Source organism: Phascolarctos cinereus, unplaced genomic scaffold, assembly GCF_003287225.1.
Source record: "Phascolarctos cinereus isolate Bilbo 61053 unplaced genomic scaffold, phaCin_HiC Scaffold_7;HRSCAF=346, whole genome shotgun sequence".
NCBI lineage: Eukaryota > Metazoa > Chordata > Mammalia > Diprotodontia > Phascolarctidae > Phascolarctos > Phascolarctos cinereus.
The window spans coordinates 152345512-152359959 of NW_027556180.1; the positions used below are offsets into that span (position 1 = coordinate 152345512).

Genomic DNA, 14448 nt, shown 5'->3' on the forward strand with positions numbered 1-14448 from the left:
GAGGTGAAGTCAAATGAAAATTATATTAGGAAATATCACTGGGAGGTAAAGTGGAAAGGGAGAGATGCTTACCTTTATTACCTCAATATAGGTCTGAGTTTCACAGTCTTTTCACAAAGAAGGCCAAGTATGACAGACTATCCTTCCATTTCTTTATCTACACTTAGTCATGAGGACTAATCTTAAATTCAAAGCTATACTACCTTAACTGGCCTTGTTTAGTTCATCCTGAAGTTCTATGGATGAAATTATCTCATTTGAATTTATTCAGCAATGAACTTTAGTGCTTGGACTGGCATGGCTTTAAATTCAGTCCTTCACGTTATAGGTAAAGAACCAGAATAAATACATGCTGCCCTTTAAAATGGGCTGTTGAGTATTTTTATTGTGCTATAAAATGAGGACTTCCCTCTCCCCTTCAAAATAGCTTTTCCTCAAAATTATAACTGCTCTATTTATTGAATTACTGAAATTTAATGGTTAATGGGCAAATGCATGAAGGAAAAGTTGTAAATGGGAGTAATAGTGCTGTAGTGCTGTGTGGAATCTTGTACATGCCTTCTTGTACAGCTCTTGTTAAACATACCATGATATGTATCTGTCATCTATTTAATATGTCTTAATTCAAACATACCTCACTGATCAATTTCTTTGTGGAAATCCTGAAAAAGAAAAAAGAAAAAAATCTCAGAGAAAGTAAGATGCATTTTTGTTCTGATTGGCAAGAGAAGTGTTTATATGTTGGTTTATGAATATTCCACAATTTGTGATTTAATATACATAGTGAAAAGATTATTGACTCAGGCAAGTACACTTGGATGCCAGTTTCTGAGTTCTATCCCTCAGAGGATATTTAAACACACACATACATACACACACACCAAAAACTCTGGATCAACACCAATAATAGGACCTAACCACGAACCAAATAACTCTAAGATAGGCCTAGATTTTGTGCAAAAAGGATAGATAATCAACTTTCTGGAGCTGTCAGCTCAAAAAAGCATTTTCATTTTGTTTACTTCTTCTTGCTATTGTTATGACCATCCTGACTCCTGGACTAAAGTCTTTTTTTAACCATGTCTAAAATCAAATAAAAATTCTCTAAAATCTAAGGAGCCTATGAAAAAGTCAATTGCATCATGCATTATTAAATAAGTATAAAATAATCGCTAAGAGTTAAAAACTGTTCAGTTAATCCCTGATCTAGTTATTGCATTTCCAAATACGACTATGGGCATAGAATATAGGTGCTATCTTTAGTGTCCCATAAAGTAATAATGGGAGGAATGTATTGCATTGGATTTGAGAACTGCAATGACTGCCCCCTCAAAGAAATTTTAAGCTATGTGAGTTTCTGGAAGAGGAATAAAATGTTGGGGAGTCAGGAAAGATTCATTTTGAGGGTTATCTGATTCACAAAGCTGTCCTCACCCTGAACTGCACCAGACAAAAGAAAGAGGAGGGGGGAAGGGGAGGGGAGAACAAAAAAGAAAGTGCAATGCACTACATAGCTGTCTGGCAACCGAACCTCCAAGCTGCTGCAAGTTGCTACAGGTTCTGAAGGGGAAATCATGGGCTCGTGCTAGCTAGCGCAGCCCACCTTGGCTAGCTGGGCCCTTGGAAGAGATCCGCTGCTCCATTACCTCACGCCTTGTAAGGCTGCATTCATACAGCCTCCAGCGCACGCTTGATTGCCCTGGCTTAATTATTGAACAGATACAAGTTTCTTTTCGATGGGGGTGTGTAATTAATAAACTATAAGAGGAGTGAATTGGACATTTCCTTGCTTTTGAGCCTTTGTCTATGGTTTTGACCCCGGGGGGTGGAAGGGAGGGAGGGAGGAAAGAAGGGAAGGAGGATGGTGAAGAAACATTGGTAGTGGGGGAGAAAAGAAAGGGAGTGGAGGAGGGCTTATAGATTGAAAATCCACCTTTTATTGTATCCTAAATTGCTTTGTGCTCAGTCCTGAATGTTTTCTGCCAGGTTTTCTTACGAGTTGGGATAGTTGTTGTGTTCTGGATAGGACCAGAAACCCAGTAGAACTGAGTTCCAGTTGCAGTGCGCATTATTTGTTATCCTCCTCTGTGTGGATGTGAAAGTGAAATCCTCGAATATCTTTTTGGTTACTCCAATAGATGCAAAATTCTTGCCTGCGGGACAGCTTAGAGAGAATACTTTCATGTGAAGTTCTTGATATCCTTATTACTTTGCAAACACAGAACAAGGTGGAACAGAGAATGAAGAAAGGTGCCATTTAATTTAGCTATTTTACTAAAGTAAGGAGAAACTCTAGGTTCAAGGGTTTGCCACAATTCTTTCAAAAATTGCAAGTCATTTTTAAAATGAAGTATAGTCACCTATGGCTGAGAGAGATGCTCCACTGCTCCTTGGCAACTAGTCTGGGCTCTCTGACACATCCTGCGTATCCTGTTCTCATTTTAGGCTGCAAAGGTTTGCCTCTTTGTCTGCTAGAATAAAGCTATCGTGCTTCCCCCCTTCACCCCAAGCCCCAATACAGACAGACACATACTCCTTTCTTGAATGGTTCTGCAGGTTGATCAAGGTGTGAATATTCTGGTTGATTTGCTCTAAACTGTTCAGTTTTGTTTTTAATTCAAGAAGTATGTCTTACAAATATCTGAATGGAGGAAATACCCTTTTCATACCTTAGGCAAAACTCTCATATACAGATGTAGGAGTGATTGTTTAAGGCTAATATTAGCTGAGTGAGTTGTGTGTAAAACAATCTTCTTAATCAAAGTGTGGGGGTAGGTGTGGAAAAAGAAAATAGACATTTCCTGATCATGACCATGTTGGGGAGAGTGTTGATTTTCTGCTTATTATTTCTGCTGACATTCTGACAGTCTTGGATTGTATCTCTTCAACAATGATGCTCCAACATCAGCAGTTAACAATAAGACACATTTCCTCTATCTTCAATTTTCCTTATTTAAAGGATGGCGGGAGTTGAATACAACTAGCCAATTATTTTTCTACTTAGAGTTGATTATGGACTATTTTCACTACTAGCTATTGGGAGTTTGTAGACAACAGGACACTGATAAATCTTTTAACCATTAAGATGTGTAATTTCTTAGAAACACCTTGAGGAGAGATAAATATGATTGGAAAAAAACAGGAATATAAAAACTGAAAACAAAGTATTTCCTAATAAATACAGTTATTAAATCACATACTGTTTGTAATGCTTACAAGATGTACTCCTCTTTTTTCTTTAAATTTCCCCCTAGTTCTTTTCCATTTGGACAGCAGTTGTGTAATTTAAAAAAAAAAACCCTCAAATTTGCTGTATTGTTACCCCCTGCTCCCACCCCCCTCCCCAGATCTATACTTCAATATTTGAAGAAGCTGTTGAGATAAATCAAATAGTGACACATTGACGGGTTTACTTGTGTAAGCAATATGGTTAACATATGGCATTGTTATTTATGAATGACAGCATAACTTGTATTACAAAGTCTATTGCTATAATGCTGCAGTTTATTGGAAAGCTGCTCCGCTGTCACTAGTATTCAACCTCCCTGTTTGTATTTCACCTAGGACCCCAAAGGAAAATATTGGAATAATGAAACATTCTCATGTAAGCTAATGCCTCGGGCTTTGTTTTTATTGTTTGCCAGAGTAAAAATACTCCCCTAAGGAAATAGGGGACGCAGTAAGACAATAAAATCCTCCTTCCTTATGTAAGAGCACAATCCCAGTTCCACAGTCCCAACAGACAGTGACTAGTGGTCTGCTTGCATTTCTCCCATTCTTCCTCTTCTAGACAAACGAACAGTGTGACTGCCGCATCCCCAAATCGCTGGTGAGCACATTTTTATATAGCAACATTTTTTTTATAAACACAGCTACAGAACAATAAATGTTAATGGTGTGAAGGAGAAAAAGTAAAAGATTTTAGTAAATTTCTCGAATATTGTAGCAGGCAGCTGCCCACCCTATCCGTTCTTTTAAAAAAAGGAGGGGGGGCATTTAAAAGTTACTACTTTGGCTGAGATTTTCATTATTTCCCTTTTCTTTTACATTACACTTCTGTTAAACTGACAAAGAACTTTTGTTTCGAAGTGTGTTTTACAGAGGGAGGCTACACTGCCACACATGTGGTCTTTCACGGGTCAGAGGTCGAACGGCCTAGAAGTGGCTAAGATCGGCAGAATCAAAGGTAACCTGCAACTTAATATCCTGTTGATGATCTTGTTGAATTTATGAGTGTCTGTGATACAGACAACGGTGCAAGTGATTCTGTTAAATCGGTCTGTTCTTTTCAGGTTAAATAGACAGCATCATCTCTCCACCATTCCCACCCCCATTCCCTTTCCTTAAGGGGAAAAGAAAAAAAAGTTTGAACGGCATAGTGACAGACGCATCTTATCTCCAATTTAAACAGGTCAGGTTTCCTTTCTGTTTTCCTCTCCTTCCAGATATGAATATACCTATATATCTATTCTATTCAGGAAAGTCGAAATAAACTTTTCACCCAGAAATGCACAATGAGAAACAGATTTACCATTTGAAGTACATTGGGTCTTTGGGGTATACTTTATACTTCTTGAGCATTGGTTATCATTGTTCTCCTACCCGCCCCACCCCCTACACACAACATACCCCCCCCAAAAGAGGGAAACAAAAAACACAATGCAGCCTAATGCACTCTCCAGCCCTCGCCAACCCCACCATCCCCATGCTCAAGGAACCAGTAGCAAGCTCCAGTGCGATTTGAAAATAACAAGGTTGGAAAACTTACAAAGAGGGAAATGTTTGCCCAGTTGAGGCAGTTGTTTGTTGTGCTGCAAAACGGGCACTTCCAGAAACCTGTTGAAAAACTTATTTCAGTGCAACAGTTTACTGCGAAGTTTGGCCGCTTTCTTTCTTCAGAGAACAAGTTAAAGTCTATATTTGTAGCAACAGTTCTCAAAACATTTGCAGTTTCTCTTTCTCAACTCCCTTTCGATCCATCTTGCTCTTTCCCTCTCTCTCTCCCCTTCCCTTCCTTTTTCACCCAGTGACAGGAGGGAAAGAGGTTTGCGGTTTGTAGAGAAATAAAGCACTTCTTAGAGGGGACGGCGACGTGACTTTGAACTTGGATCAGCTCCTCTGTTTCCTGCAGAGAGAGTAGAACTGGAGCCCTGAAAGAATAGCAAAGAGAGTCCAGCCTGCGGGGTCTCCGACTGGAATTAACGAATTCCCTACAAACTACCCCAATGCAGTCTCCTGAAGCCACAGAGCCAGAATTCAGCAGGGTGATCTTAGTATGAGAATGGTAATGAGAAAAGGAAGAATCAAAGAAAAATTAGAGAATAGGAGAAAGGGCAAGGGAAACAGAGAGAAATCAAGAGAGAAAAGAAAAGAGATAGATGGAAGGTAAGAAAGAGGGAAGGGAGAGAAGAGAAGAGAAGGGATCATAATAGATTTGGCTTTCCAGTGTATAAATAATTCTTACAATCAAATGTAAACAATTTTTACAATCAAAATAGAAGAAAATATTTTCTTTCGGGAATTGTTACTAAGATATTTCAGTTATTCTCTCTTCATCCTAAAGACCAACATGAATGAGTAAATAATAGTGTGTATAGTTGTTATATCTGAATATTTTGGACCAAGGTGAAGTAATGGGATAGACTCTCTCTCTCTCTCTCTCTCTCTCTCTCTCTCTCTCTCTCTCTCTCTCTCTCTCTCTCTCTCTCTCTCTCTCTCTCTCCCCTTTTTTTCTTTAAGGAGTAGGGGACCAGCCGTGGTTGCCCACTTTCTTAAACGCTTAGGCAGATAAGTGAAAGGGGAAACCCCCTTGATTTCAGGGAGAAAAGCTCAGACTTCTAAGAACTCCGCGGAAACAACTCGGCTTTTGGAGGAGGTGTCACTGCCCAGAAGAACAACGACCGTGAGTGGCAGCTGGGTTGCAGGTTTAAGAGCTGGGGCAAGCCAGAAGAGGCGAGTTGGGGCAAGCCTAGAGGGTGGCTGGGGAGCACAGTTGATTTTCTGGGATCTTCTTGAAACCTAGAGAAACAAACAAACAAAAACGGCTTTTGAAGGAGAGAGTAAGACAAACCAATATTCCCCAGCTCTAACTGGTTTTGAGGCAGACGTGTTTGATTTCCTTTTTACCTGAACTCAAACTCACAAAAACCTGTAAACAAAACTCCTGATTTCCGTGAATCAGGCGAAGAAAGTCGGTGACAGTGTCTTTAATTCACACCTCAGCAGACCCCGGATTCTTCCTTCTTCTTTATCTGTTTAGTTCTATCATTTTGTTGTTGAACAGGAAATTACTAAAACCTCTCAGACTTTTCAAGTTATCCCAAGAGTGTCAGGTCCTTCTTCTGGTCTTCGATGTGGGGACTTGTGCCGTGCATTAAGACAGCTAAGACAAAAAGGCACGCTGGTCTTATGACAGTGAAAATGTTTTACTCCACGCACATGATGATGGTGATGGTGACGATGATGATGATTAATAATAACGACAACAACGTGTTTAGACCTTGGAAATAAAACCAAAAGCCGTGTATGTCTGGCTTGGTCTCTTGGGGGGGGGCATGATGCTGACTCACATACAAATTTGGGGAGAGGGCTAGCTTTAAAACACCCACAAAGGTAACACCAACCACTCCCAAACGATCCTGATTTGGACGTTGACCCCAAATAATTACACTGTATTTAAGCAACTTCAAAACAAGCCCCAAATTGGGGTCGGGGCCTTGTAAATATTTAAATAAGAAGGTTTCGGCTGAAGAGAATAGCAGAAGGAGAAGGTGATTTTGCTGTTTGGGGGCCCCCAGTGAGGGTGGGGGTGGTGTTTATGTGTGTGTGCTGGGGAAAGAGCTGTTTCTCTTCCTTTCTCTCCTCCCTTCGTTCTTTCTCTTCCTTCCACCCCAGGAGCAGTTTTTTAAAATGTAAAATTAAAAGAGGGAAGGAGACACACAAAAAAACCCTGAAAAGGAAGCACTTCTCCTTGCATCCCATTTCCCCATTCTCCCTTTTCCCCATTCCTCAAGCCCAACCCAGGAGGCTCTTAGCACAGACTTGTAGTCTCTAGTGTGTTTATCAGAATTCTTCCCCTGTTCACTCGCAACTTCTCAGGGTCCCTTTTGCCAAACCGTTCTTCTTGTTGTTTTTTAAAAAACCGTAATGGCAGCAGGAACTAAATTCTTTTTGTGTCTGTCTTTGTGGCACTTGTAATGCTGGTGGCCGTAGCTGCTGCTGTATTTGCCAGAAGCCAATGACCTTTTCCAAAAATCCCAGGATATGAAGGCTGTCCTTCCTTACCTTTCTAGCCCCCTACCCATTCTAACACTGCACTAACAAACCTGTGACCCTGATACACACTCGCCCTGAGCCAAGTGCAGTGGCGCCCATCGCCTTGTGCCTCTGGCGCCCACCACCACCGCCACCCCAGCTCTCTCCAGAGCCTCTTCCAGTGGTGGCGGTGGGCCCTGGCGCTGGGGGCGCAAGGTTCCTGGATGTAGCTGCTTCTGCTGCTTCAGCCTCTTGGACCCAGCTAGGCGAAAGGGTTGGGGGGGGCAGGGGAGGGAACAGGGTAGAGAGAAAGAGGAATGGAAGCTAGAAGAGAAGCTATGGGGAGGCGCGAAGGACTTGGGGCCCAGATAGCGGCGATTAGCCGACAGGGAGGTAGAGTTGGCAGAGGGGAGGGGGAGGAGGAGGGGCCGGGGAAGGGGAAAGTGTGGATTGACTGTGCTTCTGTGACCAATGAGCTGGCGCGGTTAGAGTGACCGTACGGTTGTTAAAGGGGGCGGTGGAAGAGGAGCTGCCAGTCCAGACAGAGAGGGGAGGGAGGGAGGGAGGGAGAGAGACTAGAAAAGGGGAGGAGGAGAAGAAGAAAGGGGGTGGGGGGAGGGGAGAGAAAAAAGAGAAAGCAAAAAATAAAAAATAAAAAACGGAGACCATAGCAGCGCCCCCCGATATAAAGCGGGGGGAGGAGAAAGAGGGAGAGGTGGTGGTGGCAGCGGCAAATAAACCCCAACGCCAGGAGAAAGGGAAAAGAGATTTCAGCTTTGGATTCCCCGCACTTGCTAGCTCCAGAGAAAATACTCCATCCTCATGAGCTGCTGCTGTTGCTGTTGCTACTACTGGCACCGCTGCTGCTGCTGCTGATCTCCGGCTCCCTGCCTGGGCACTGAGAGAGACAGAAACACCGAAAGAGAGAGAGAGAGAGAAAGAAATCACTTTTTTTAATTGTTGTTATTGTTTTTAATTCTCCTCCCTCTCCCCCTCACCCTTCTCCTTTTCCCCTCCCCCTTCCCTTCTTTCCCCTCCCACTGCCATCTCCATCACTGTCGCCACAACCTCCTCCTCCAACACAACTTAAAGAAAGACAGAAGCGTCTGATTCCTTCATCTGTGGGAATTCGTTGCTGCTGCAAGTTTACTACGTGAGATACATCCAATGCCAAGCACGAAAGAAGAAGAGGAGGGATAAAAAACAAACCTCAAACCCTGAATCATAACAATACCCATAGCTGAGAGGAGAGGAGTGGGGAAGGGGGAAAGAAAATCCCAAAGCCGGCAGCTAGAGGAGCAGGAAGGGGAGTGGATTGCGCCGTCCTCCTCCAGGGCCACCCCTGCTTCCCACTCCCTGTTCCCCACCAAGATCAGGTGGAGAAGAGGGAACTAGAAGAGGGGGTAGTGCGGCTCTTTGCGCATCTTCACTCAATCTGCTTCTCTGCCTCTGCTGTGCAGTTTGAATTTTTTATTTGACTTAATTTTAATCTAATTTTGGGGGGGAGTGGTGATTTCTGTGATAGTGACACAGATCTCAGCGGCGGGGTGTGTGTGTGTGTGTGTGTGTGTGTGTGTGTGTGTGTGTGTGTGTGTGTGTGTGTGTGTGTGTGTGTGTGTGCGCGCGCGCGGGCGCGTGTGCGTGTGTTGGGGTGGGGGGGCTGTGTGTGCTGGAAAAGGCACAGCGCTCGCCCCCCTGCAACCCCCCTCTCATCTCGTCTCCCCCCTCCCTCTCTCCCTCCCTCCCTTTCCCTCCCCTGCCCGCCCGCCCCCGCCACAGCTCCTTTAATACACTTTGGTTCTCCGCCTGGCTTTGGACTCTTCTTCTTCTTCTCCTCCTCCTCCTCCTCTTCCTCCTCCTCCTCTCTCCGGCTTTGCTCCACAACCTAAGTACCTCGAAGCTGCAGCTCCGGGCTGCGGGAGCAGCGGCGGCAACGGCGCGGCGGCGGAGGCTAGCAGAGTAGCTGGGCTCGAAGGAGCCCGGGGCTGCGGAGGCTGAAGCTGCCGCTGCCGCCCCTGCGGCTGCTGCAATTCGCGGAGCCACCACCGCCTGAAGCAGCCAGGACCCGAGCGAGGAGGAGGAGCCACCCGGGAGTTGCGCGAGCAGCCGGGGCAGACTCCAGCGCCTCCTCCGGGGATAGCAGCCCGAAGCCGAGCGGGAGCGGCAGTGGGAGCAGAGCGGACTGATCATGCTGCTGGACGCGGGGCCGCAGTTCCCGGCCATCGGGGTGGGCAGCTTCGCCCGACACCACCACCACTCGGCGGCCGCAGCGGCAGCGGCCGCGGAGATGCAAGACCGCGAGCTAAGCCTGGCGGCGGCTCAGAACGGCTTCGTGGACTCGGCCGCCGCGCACATGGGCGCCTTCAAGCTCAACCCCGGGGCCCACGATCTGTCCCCTGGCCAGAGCTCGGCTTTTACTTCGCAAGGGCCCGGGGGCTACCCGGGTTCTGCCGCAGCCGCCGCAGCCGCCGCAGCCCTGGGGCCCCATGCAGCCCATGTAGGCTCTTATTCGGGAGCACCCTTTAACTCCACCCGGGACTTTCTGTTCCGCAGCCGGGGTTTTGGGGACTCGGCCCCAGCCGGTGGGCAGCACGGGCTATTCGGGCCAGGGGCTGGAAGCTTGCACCACCCGCACACGGATGCGCAAAGCCACCTTCTGTTCCCAGGGATCCATGAGCAGCACGGTCCCCACGGCTCTCAGAATGTGCTGAACGGGCAGATGCGGCTCGGGCTGCCCGGGGAGGTGTTCGGTCGATCGGACCAGTACCGCCAAGTGTCCAGCCCCCGGACTGACCCTTACTCGGCGGCCCAGCTCCATAACCAATACGGCCCCATGAATATGAACATGGGCATGAACATGGCAGCGGCCGCCGCCCACCACCACCACCACCACCACCACCCAGGTGCCTTTTTCCGCTACATGAGGCAGCAGTGCATCAAACAGGAGCTCATCTGCAAGTGGATCGACCCGGAACAACTGAGCAATCCCAAGAAGAGTTGCAACAAAACTTTCAGCACCATGCACGAGCTAGTCACCCACGTCTCCGTGGAGCACGTCGGGGGCCCTGAGCAGAGTAACCACATCTGTTTCTGGGAGGAGTGTCCTCGGGAGGGCAAGCCCTTCAAGGCCAAATACAAACTGGTCAACCACATCCGTGTTCACACCGGAGAGAAGCCGTTTCCTTGCCCCTTTCCCGGCTGCGGGAAAGTTTTCGCCCGTTCGGAAAATCTGAAGATACATAAAAGGACCCACACAGGTAATTGCTGACTCCTCCGTCTCGAGGGTAGTAGAGAATGGGCCGAAATGTGGTGTTTCCCCTCGAAGGTTGAAGGGGAAAAGAAAAAGTATCTCATTTTATTCGAAAAGGGCCTTGATTCTCGGACCCTATCGACTCGGTGTGTGTGTGTGTGTGTGTGTGTGTGTGTGTGTGTGTGTGTGTGTGTGTGTGTGTGTGTGTGTGTGTGTGTGTGTGTGTGTAGAAAGAGAAGACTACTTTGTTATTGTTTAAGTGTTATCTGTGGCATCCTTTTAGGAAAATGTATTTTAAATGACAAAAACACATCCAGCCCTTTCACAGTGAGAATATTAAATTTTGCAAGACCTCTAAAAATATTGGTGTGAATTGATGGCGCACACACACACGCACAAATAACGCCTACTAACTTGGTGAACATGAGTAGAGCTTGGAGATTATTTTACCAGTTTGAGTTTACTCAATCTCATATGTGTGTGTTTTCATGTGCCTTGTTTAAGGGTCGAAAAGTCCCTTTTGGAGACTGCTTCCTATTAAATTTAACTGGTGTGAGCATGGGCAATAAAACATTTTTCATTTTAAAAGTGTTTTTAAAGTCATACTCGAAGTTATTTGAGGGGGTTTACGGTGGTTTTTGCAACAATTTGTTAAAGTATGTAATGGGCAACGGAGGATTTGAGATTACCAAAACTTAAGCTAAAAACCAGGTAAGCTAAGAGCAGGGCAGCGCAGCTCCTGGTGGGGGAATCGCGTGAGAAGAGAGAGTCGCAAAATAAACACGTCTCCCAGCTTCATATATTATTCATCTATTACTAGGTCCCAGCCAAAATTGTGCCAGACTATTTCATAATAGAAAGCCAAATATTTTAGCAACTTCCACATCAATATTTACTCGAAAACCGGACGAACGGTAGGCCTATTGTTCTCTTCTGTTTTAGGAAGGATACTAGGTGCTAGACAAGCTTTTAACAAGGTTTAAAATTTGAGAAATTTATTTGCATGAAATGCCCGCATTAAAGTCACTGTGTCTGAACGGATGTCTTTAAAAAACAATTTAGGTGCTAATGGAATTTAATGTTAAATGGTTCCCTTTCCAACTAGGGGGATGTTTGAGTTATCACACCTCTAAATTACTCCAAGCATTTGGAATTCTGGCAATAGGGCGTAAAAACCATATGAAAATGAAATGGGGGTGGGGGGGAGAAATTGTAAGGCGTTTGGTTTCTACCGGATCTGTGCCTCCCTGGAACGTCTAGATAGTACCTCTTCCCTAAGCTTTACTTAGAAGAAAAAAAAGGAAAGGAAAAGGAATGGGTGTGATGGCAGAAATCATAGTAATTCTTTTTGCAGGTTGTTAGCTGAAAAATAATGATGTAGTCACCCATCTGTGCCCTCTTCCCAAAACACACACAACAACCCTAAATTTAATAGCCTACTGGCCTCAGATAGAAATAAACTAAGCCCAATAGCCTGTGTGATTTTTTTTAAAATGCTACAAATATTTTGTCATAATAGCAGCTTATTAATGTTGAGACAAACTTATTAGAAGCTACAGATCAATCTATCACTGTTTTAAAAAAAAAGCCCTCCACAGCCAGGGCCACGCCAAATAATATTCATTGAGCTTCCCACTCCCCCCTCCCTCAGCAAACGGACAACAGACTGGAATGATTTTTTTAAAAAATAAAGCATAATTGCCATGTTCCTCCTTGCTTGAAAAAGAAAAATGCAGAATCTTAAAGTGGCTCATAGTCCCTACGGAAGACCACAGCAGCAGCCCTATGCTTCCCCGTCCTACCCGAAATAGGCATCCGCTGTGGAGTGGATTACAAGTCCAAGTTATTTGTTTACTATCATCAAGCCCTGCTTGTTTATGCTTTCCAGGAGAGAAGCCGTTCCAGTGTGAATTCGAAGGCTGTGACAGACGCTTTGCCAACAGCAGCGATCGGAAGAAGCACATGCATGTCCATACTTCGGATAAGCCCTATCTTTGTAAGATGTGTGACAAATCTTACACTCATCCCAGCTCCTTGAGGAAGCACATGAAGGTACTTGGGCAAGCTAGGGCATCCTGGAGAGACGAGGGTCTCGTTTTCTTTCCTTTTTATTTTTGGAATCTTGCCTATGGGTTAGAGTCTGGAAATGGGGTAGTGTTGGTGGAGAAATTCCTACACTAATTGGAAAGGGGAGGAGGGGCGGGATTGCAGCTTCGGCCTAGGCCTCCAGTCTTCTGTGATCCGAGGAGCTCTTAGAAGCCGGGTCTTCTGAGGGACCCTGCTCCCCTGGTTCGGCCCCACAGCAGCTGCACTCACACCTAGTCCCCTCTTGTCCTCCCTCCTTCCTTTTGTCTTTCAGGTCCATGAGTCGTCTCCACAGGGCTCGGAATCTTCTCCAGCCGCCAGCTCGGGCTACGAGTCCTCCACCCCACCCGGGCTAGTGTCCCCTAGCTCCGAGCCCCAGAGTACCACTAATCTGTCTCCGGCTGCTGCGGCAGCTGCGGCGGCAGCGGCGGCGGCGGCGGCAGCAGCCGCTGCGGTGTCCGCGGTGCACAGGAGCAGCGGGGCTGGAGGTGGCGGCGGAGGCGGTGGCAGCGGCGGGGGAGGCAGCGGGGGTGCCGGTGGCGGTGGTGGAGGGGGCGGTGGCAGCAACAGCACCGGCGGGGGCGGTGGGACCGGCGGGGGTCACAGTGGCCTCTCCTCCAACTTCAACGAATGGTACGTCTAAAGGAGGGGCCAATCTCCTTCTCCTAACCCCCCCCTTCCAGTTTTCCCCAATCCAACCAGCCCTCATCCTCCACCCTTCTGCAGAGAAGGGGAAGAGAACAGTTAGTGATTGTGGATGTTTCTATCATTTTTATTCATACCAGCAAAAGGATTTAAAAAGTTAAAACAAAGGATCTAATCTCGAAGAGCAAAAACTTCCCTTCCAAAGTCTCTGAAACGAAAAAAACAAAAAACAAACAAAAAAAACCCAGCGAGGACACCCAACAACATCAAAAAAACAAAAACCCCAAACCAAACTCTCTTGCTTCTCCCTTCTTGCTCTTCCTCCACTCCCTCTTCCCGGTCTAGTTACTCGTCTCCTGACAAACTGTGTACATAGTGGACTCCTCCTTCCTTCTCTGAGGTGGTAACGAAGTTTTAATGGATTCTTGGTGTATAGAAGTTTGTCCATTTGTAAAACGACGGTTGAGTTTCCTCCCCTCCCCCCTTCCTTGCCCAAAGTGATGGACTTTTCTTTTCTTTTTTATTTTTTAGTTCCTCGGTTTATTTTTAAGTAATGTGGAAGAAAATGGTTTATTTTGTATTGTGGTATTGAATATTGTGTTCCTTTTTATGAGGCAACTTGATTGTAATCTTCATGCAACTATAGACTGGAAGAAAAAACCGTGCCAAAGTCTCCATTCTGTTTTTCCAACACAATTCTATACAGCACACATACACACACACACTCACACAAACACACCACCACACACCACCAACGCTTGTGAATGTATTTTTCTGTTAGCTGGGTTTACATGTGATGTTTTAGTGCTTTTGCAAGTTCAATTTGTTAGTTCCTGTACGGAAGATTGTGGGGAAAAATAAACGTTGTGCCGTTAGCTTTTTCCGTAATAACACCCTTCCTTCTGTAAATATCCATTACCATATTTATCCATTTGTAATTAAATTATGGTATTAACTTGCTACAGAGGAAACAATATTTATAAAGAATGTTTCTTAACTATAAATATGTACAATTGTGGGCATAAACTGTTTCAGAATTTTTATTTGAAGGTTTAAGTGGTTTCATCATTTCTTGTGATATGTTTTAAGAGTAATGCATACAGAAATATAATAAAAATGTGTTGAAACTGCATGAACATACTCTTCTTTTATCAAGAGTTTTCCTGAAACAAGAAAGGCATCTAGGGTGTGAAATATATATTTCTCAATGTGTA

General features: G+C 45.4%; 1 protein-coding gene and 1 long non-coding RNA gene across 2 annotated transcripts; one reads left to right on the plus strand and one right to left on the minus strand.

Moving 5' to 3' along the window:
• Window positions 1-3605: 3605 nt before the first annotated feature.
• Window positions 3606-8216, minus strand: LOC144454771 (uncharacterized). The gene is made up of 2 exons (XR_013483296.1): window positions 6127-8216; window positions 3606-6018 (listed from the first exon to the last, which is right to left on the minus strand). It is a non-coding gene; the product is annotated as an uncharacterized LOC144454771 (long non-coding RNA).
• An 803-nt stretch (window positions 8217-9019) lies between these two features.
• Window positions 9020-14374, plus strand: ZIC2 (Zic family zinc finger 2). Its single transcript, XM_020963961.2, has 3 exons — window positions 9020-10511; window positions 12393-12556; window positions 12864-14374. Exons 1-3 carry the CDS (start codon window positions 9443-9445, stop codon window positions 13230-13232), a joined length of 1602 nt encoding a protein of 533 aa, XP_020819620.1. The 5' UTR covers window positions 9020-9442; the 3' UTR covers window positions 13233-14374.
• Window positions 14375-14448: the final 74 nt, after the last annotated feature.

What these genes read in the sequence shown, in the direction of transcription:
- ZIC2 (XM_020963961.2), top strand. Translation starts at nt 9,443, where the DNA reads ATGCTGCTGGACGCGGGGCCGCAGTTCCCGGCCATCGGGGTGGGCAGC. An exon ending in ACATAAAAGGACCCACACAG is followed by an intron (nt 10,512 to 12,392) that starts GTAATTGCTGAC and finishes TATGCTTTCCAG; the next exon opens with GAGAGAAGCCGTTCCAGTGT. An exon ending in CCTTGAGGAAGCACATGAAG is followed by an intron (nt 12,557 to 12,863) that starts GTACTTGGGCAA and finishes TTTGTCTTTCAG; the next exon opens with GTCCATGAGTCGTCTCCACA.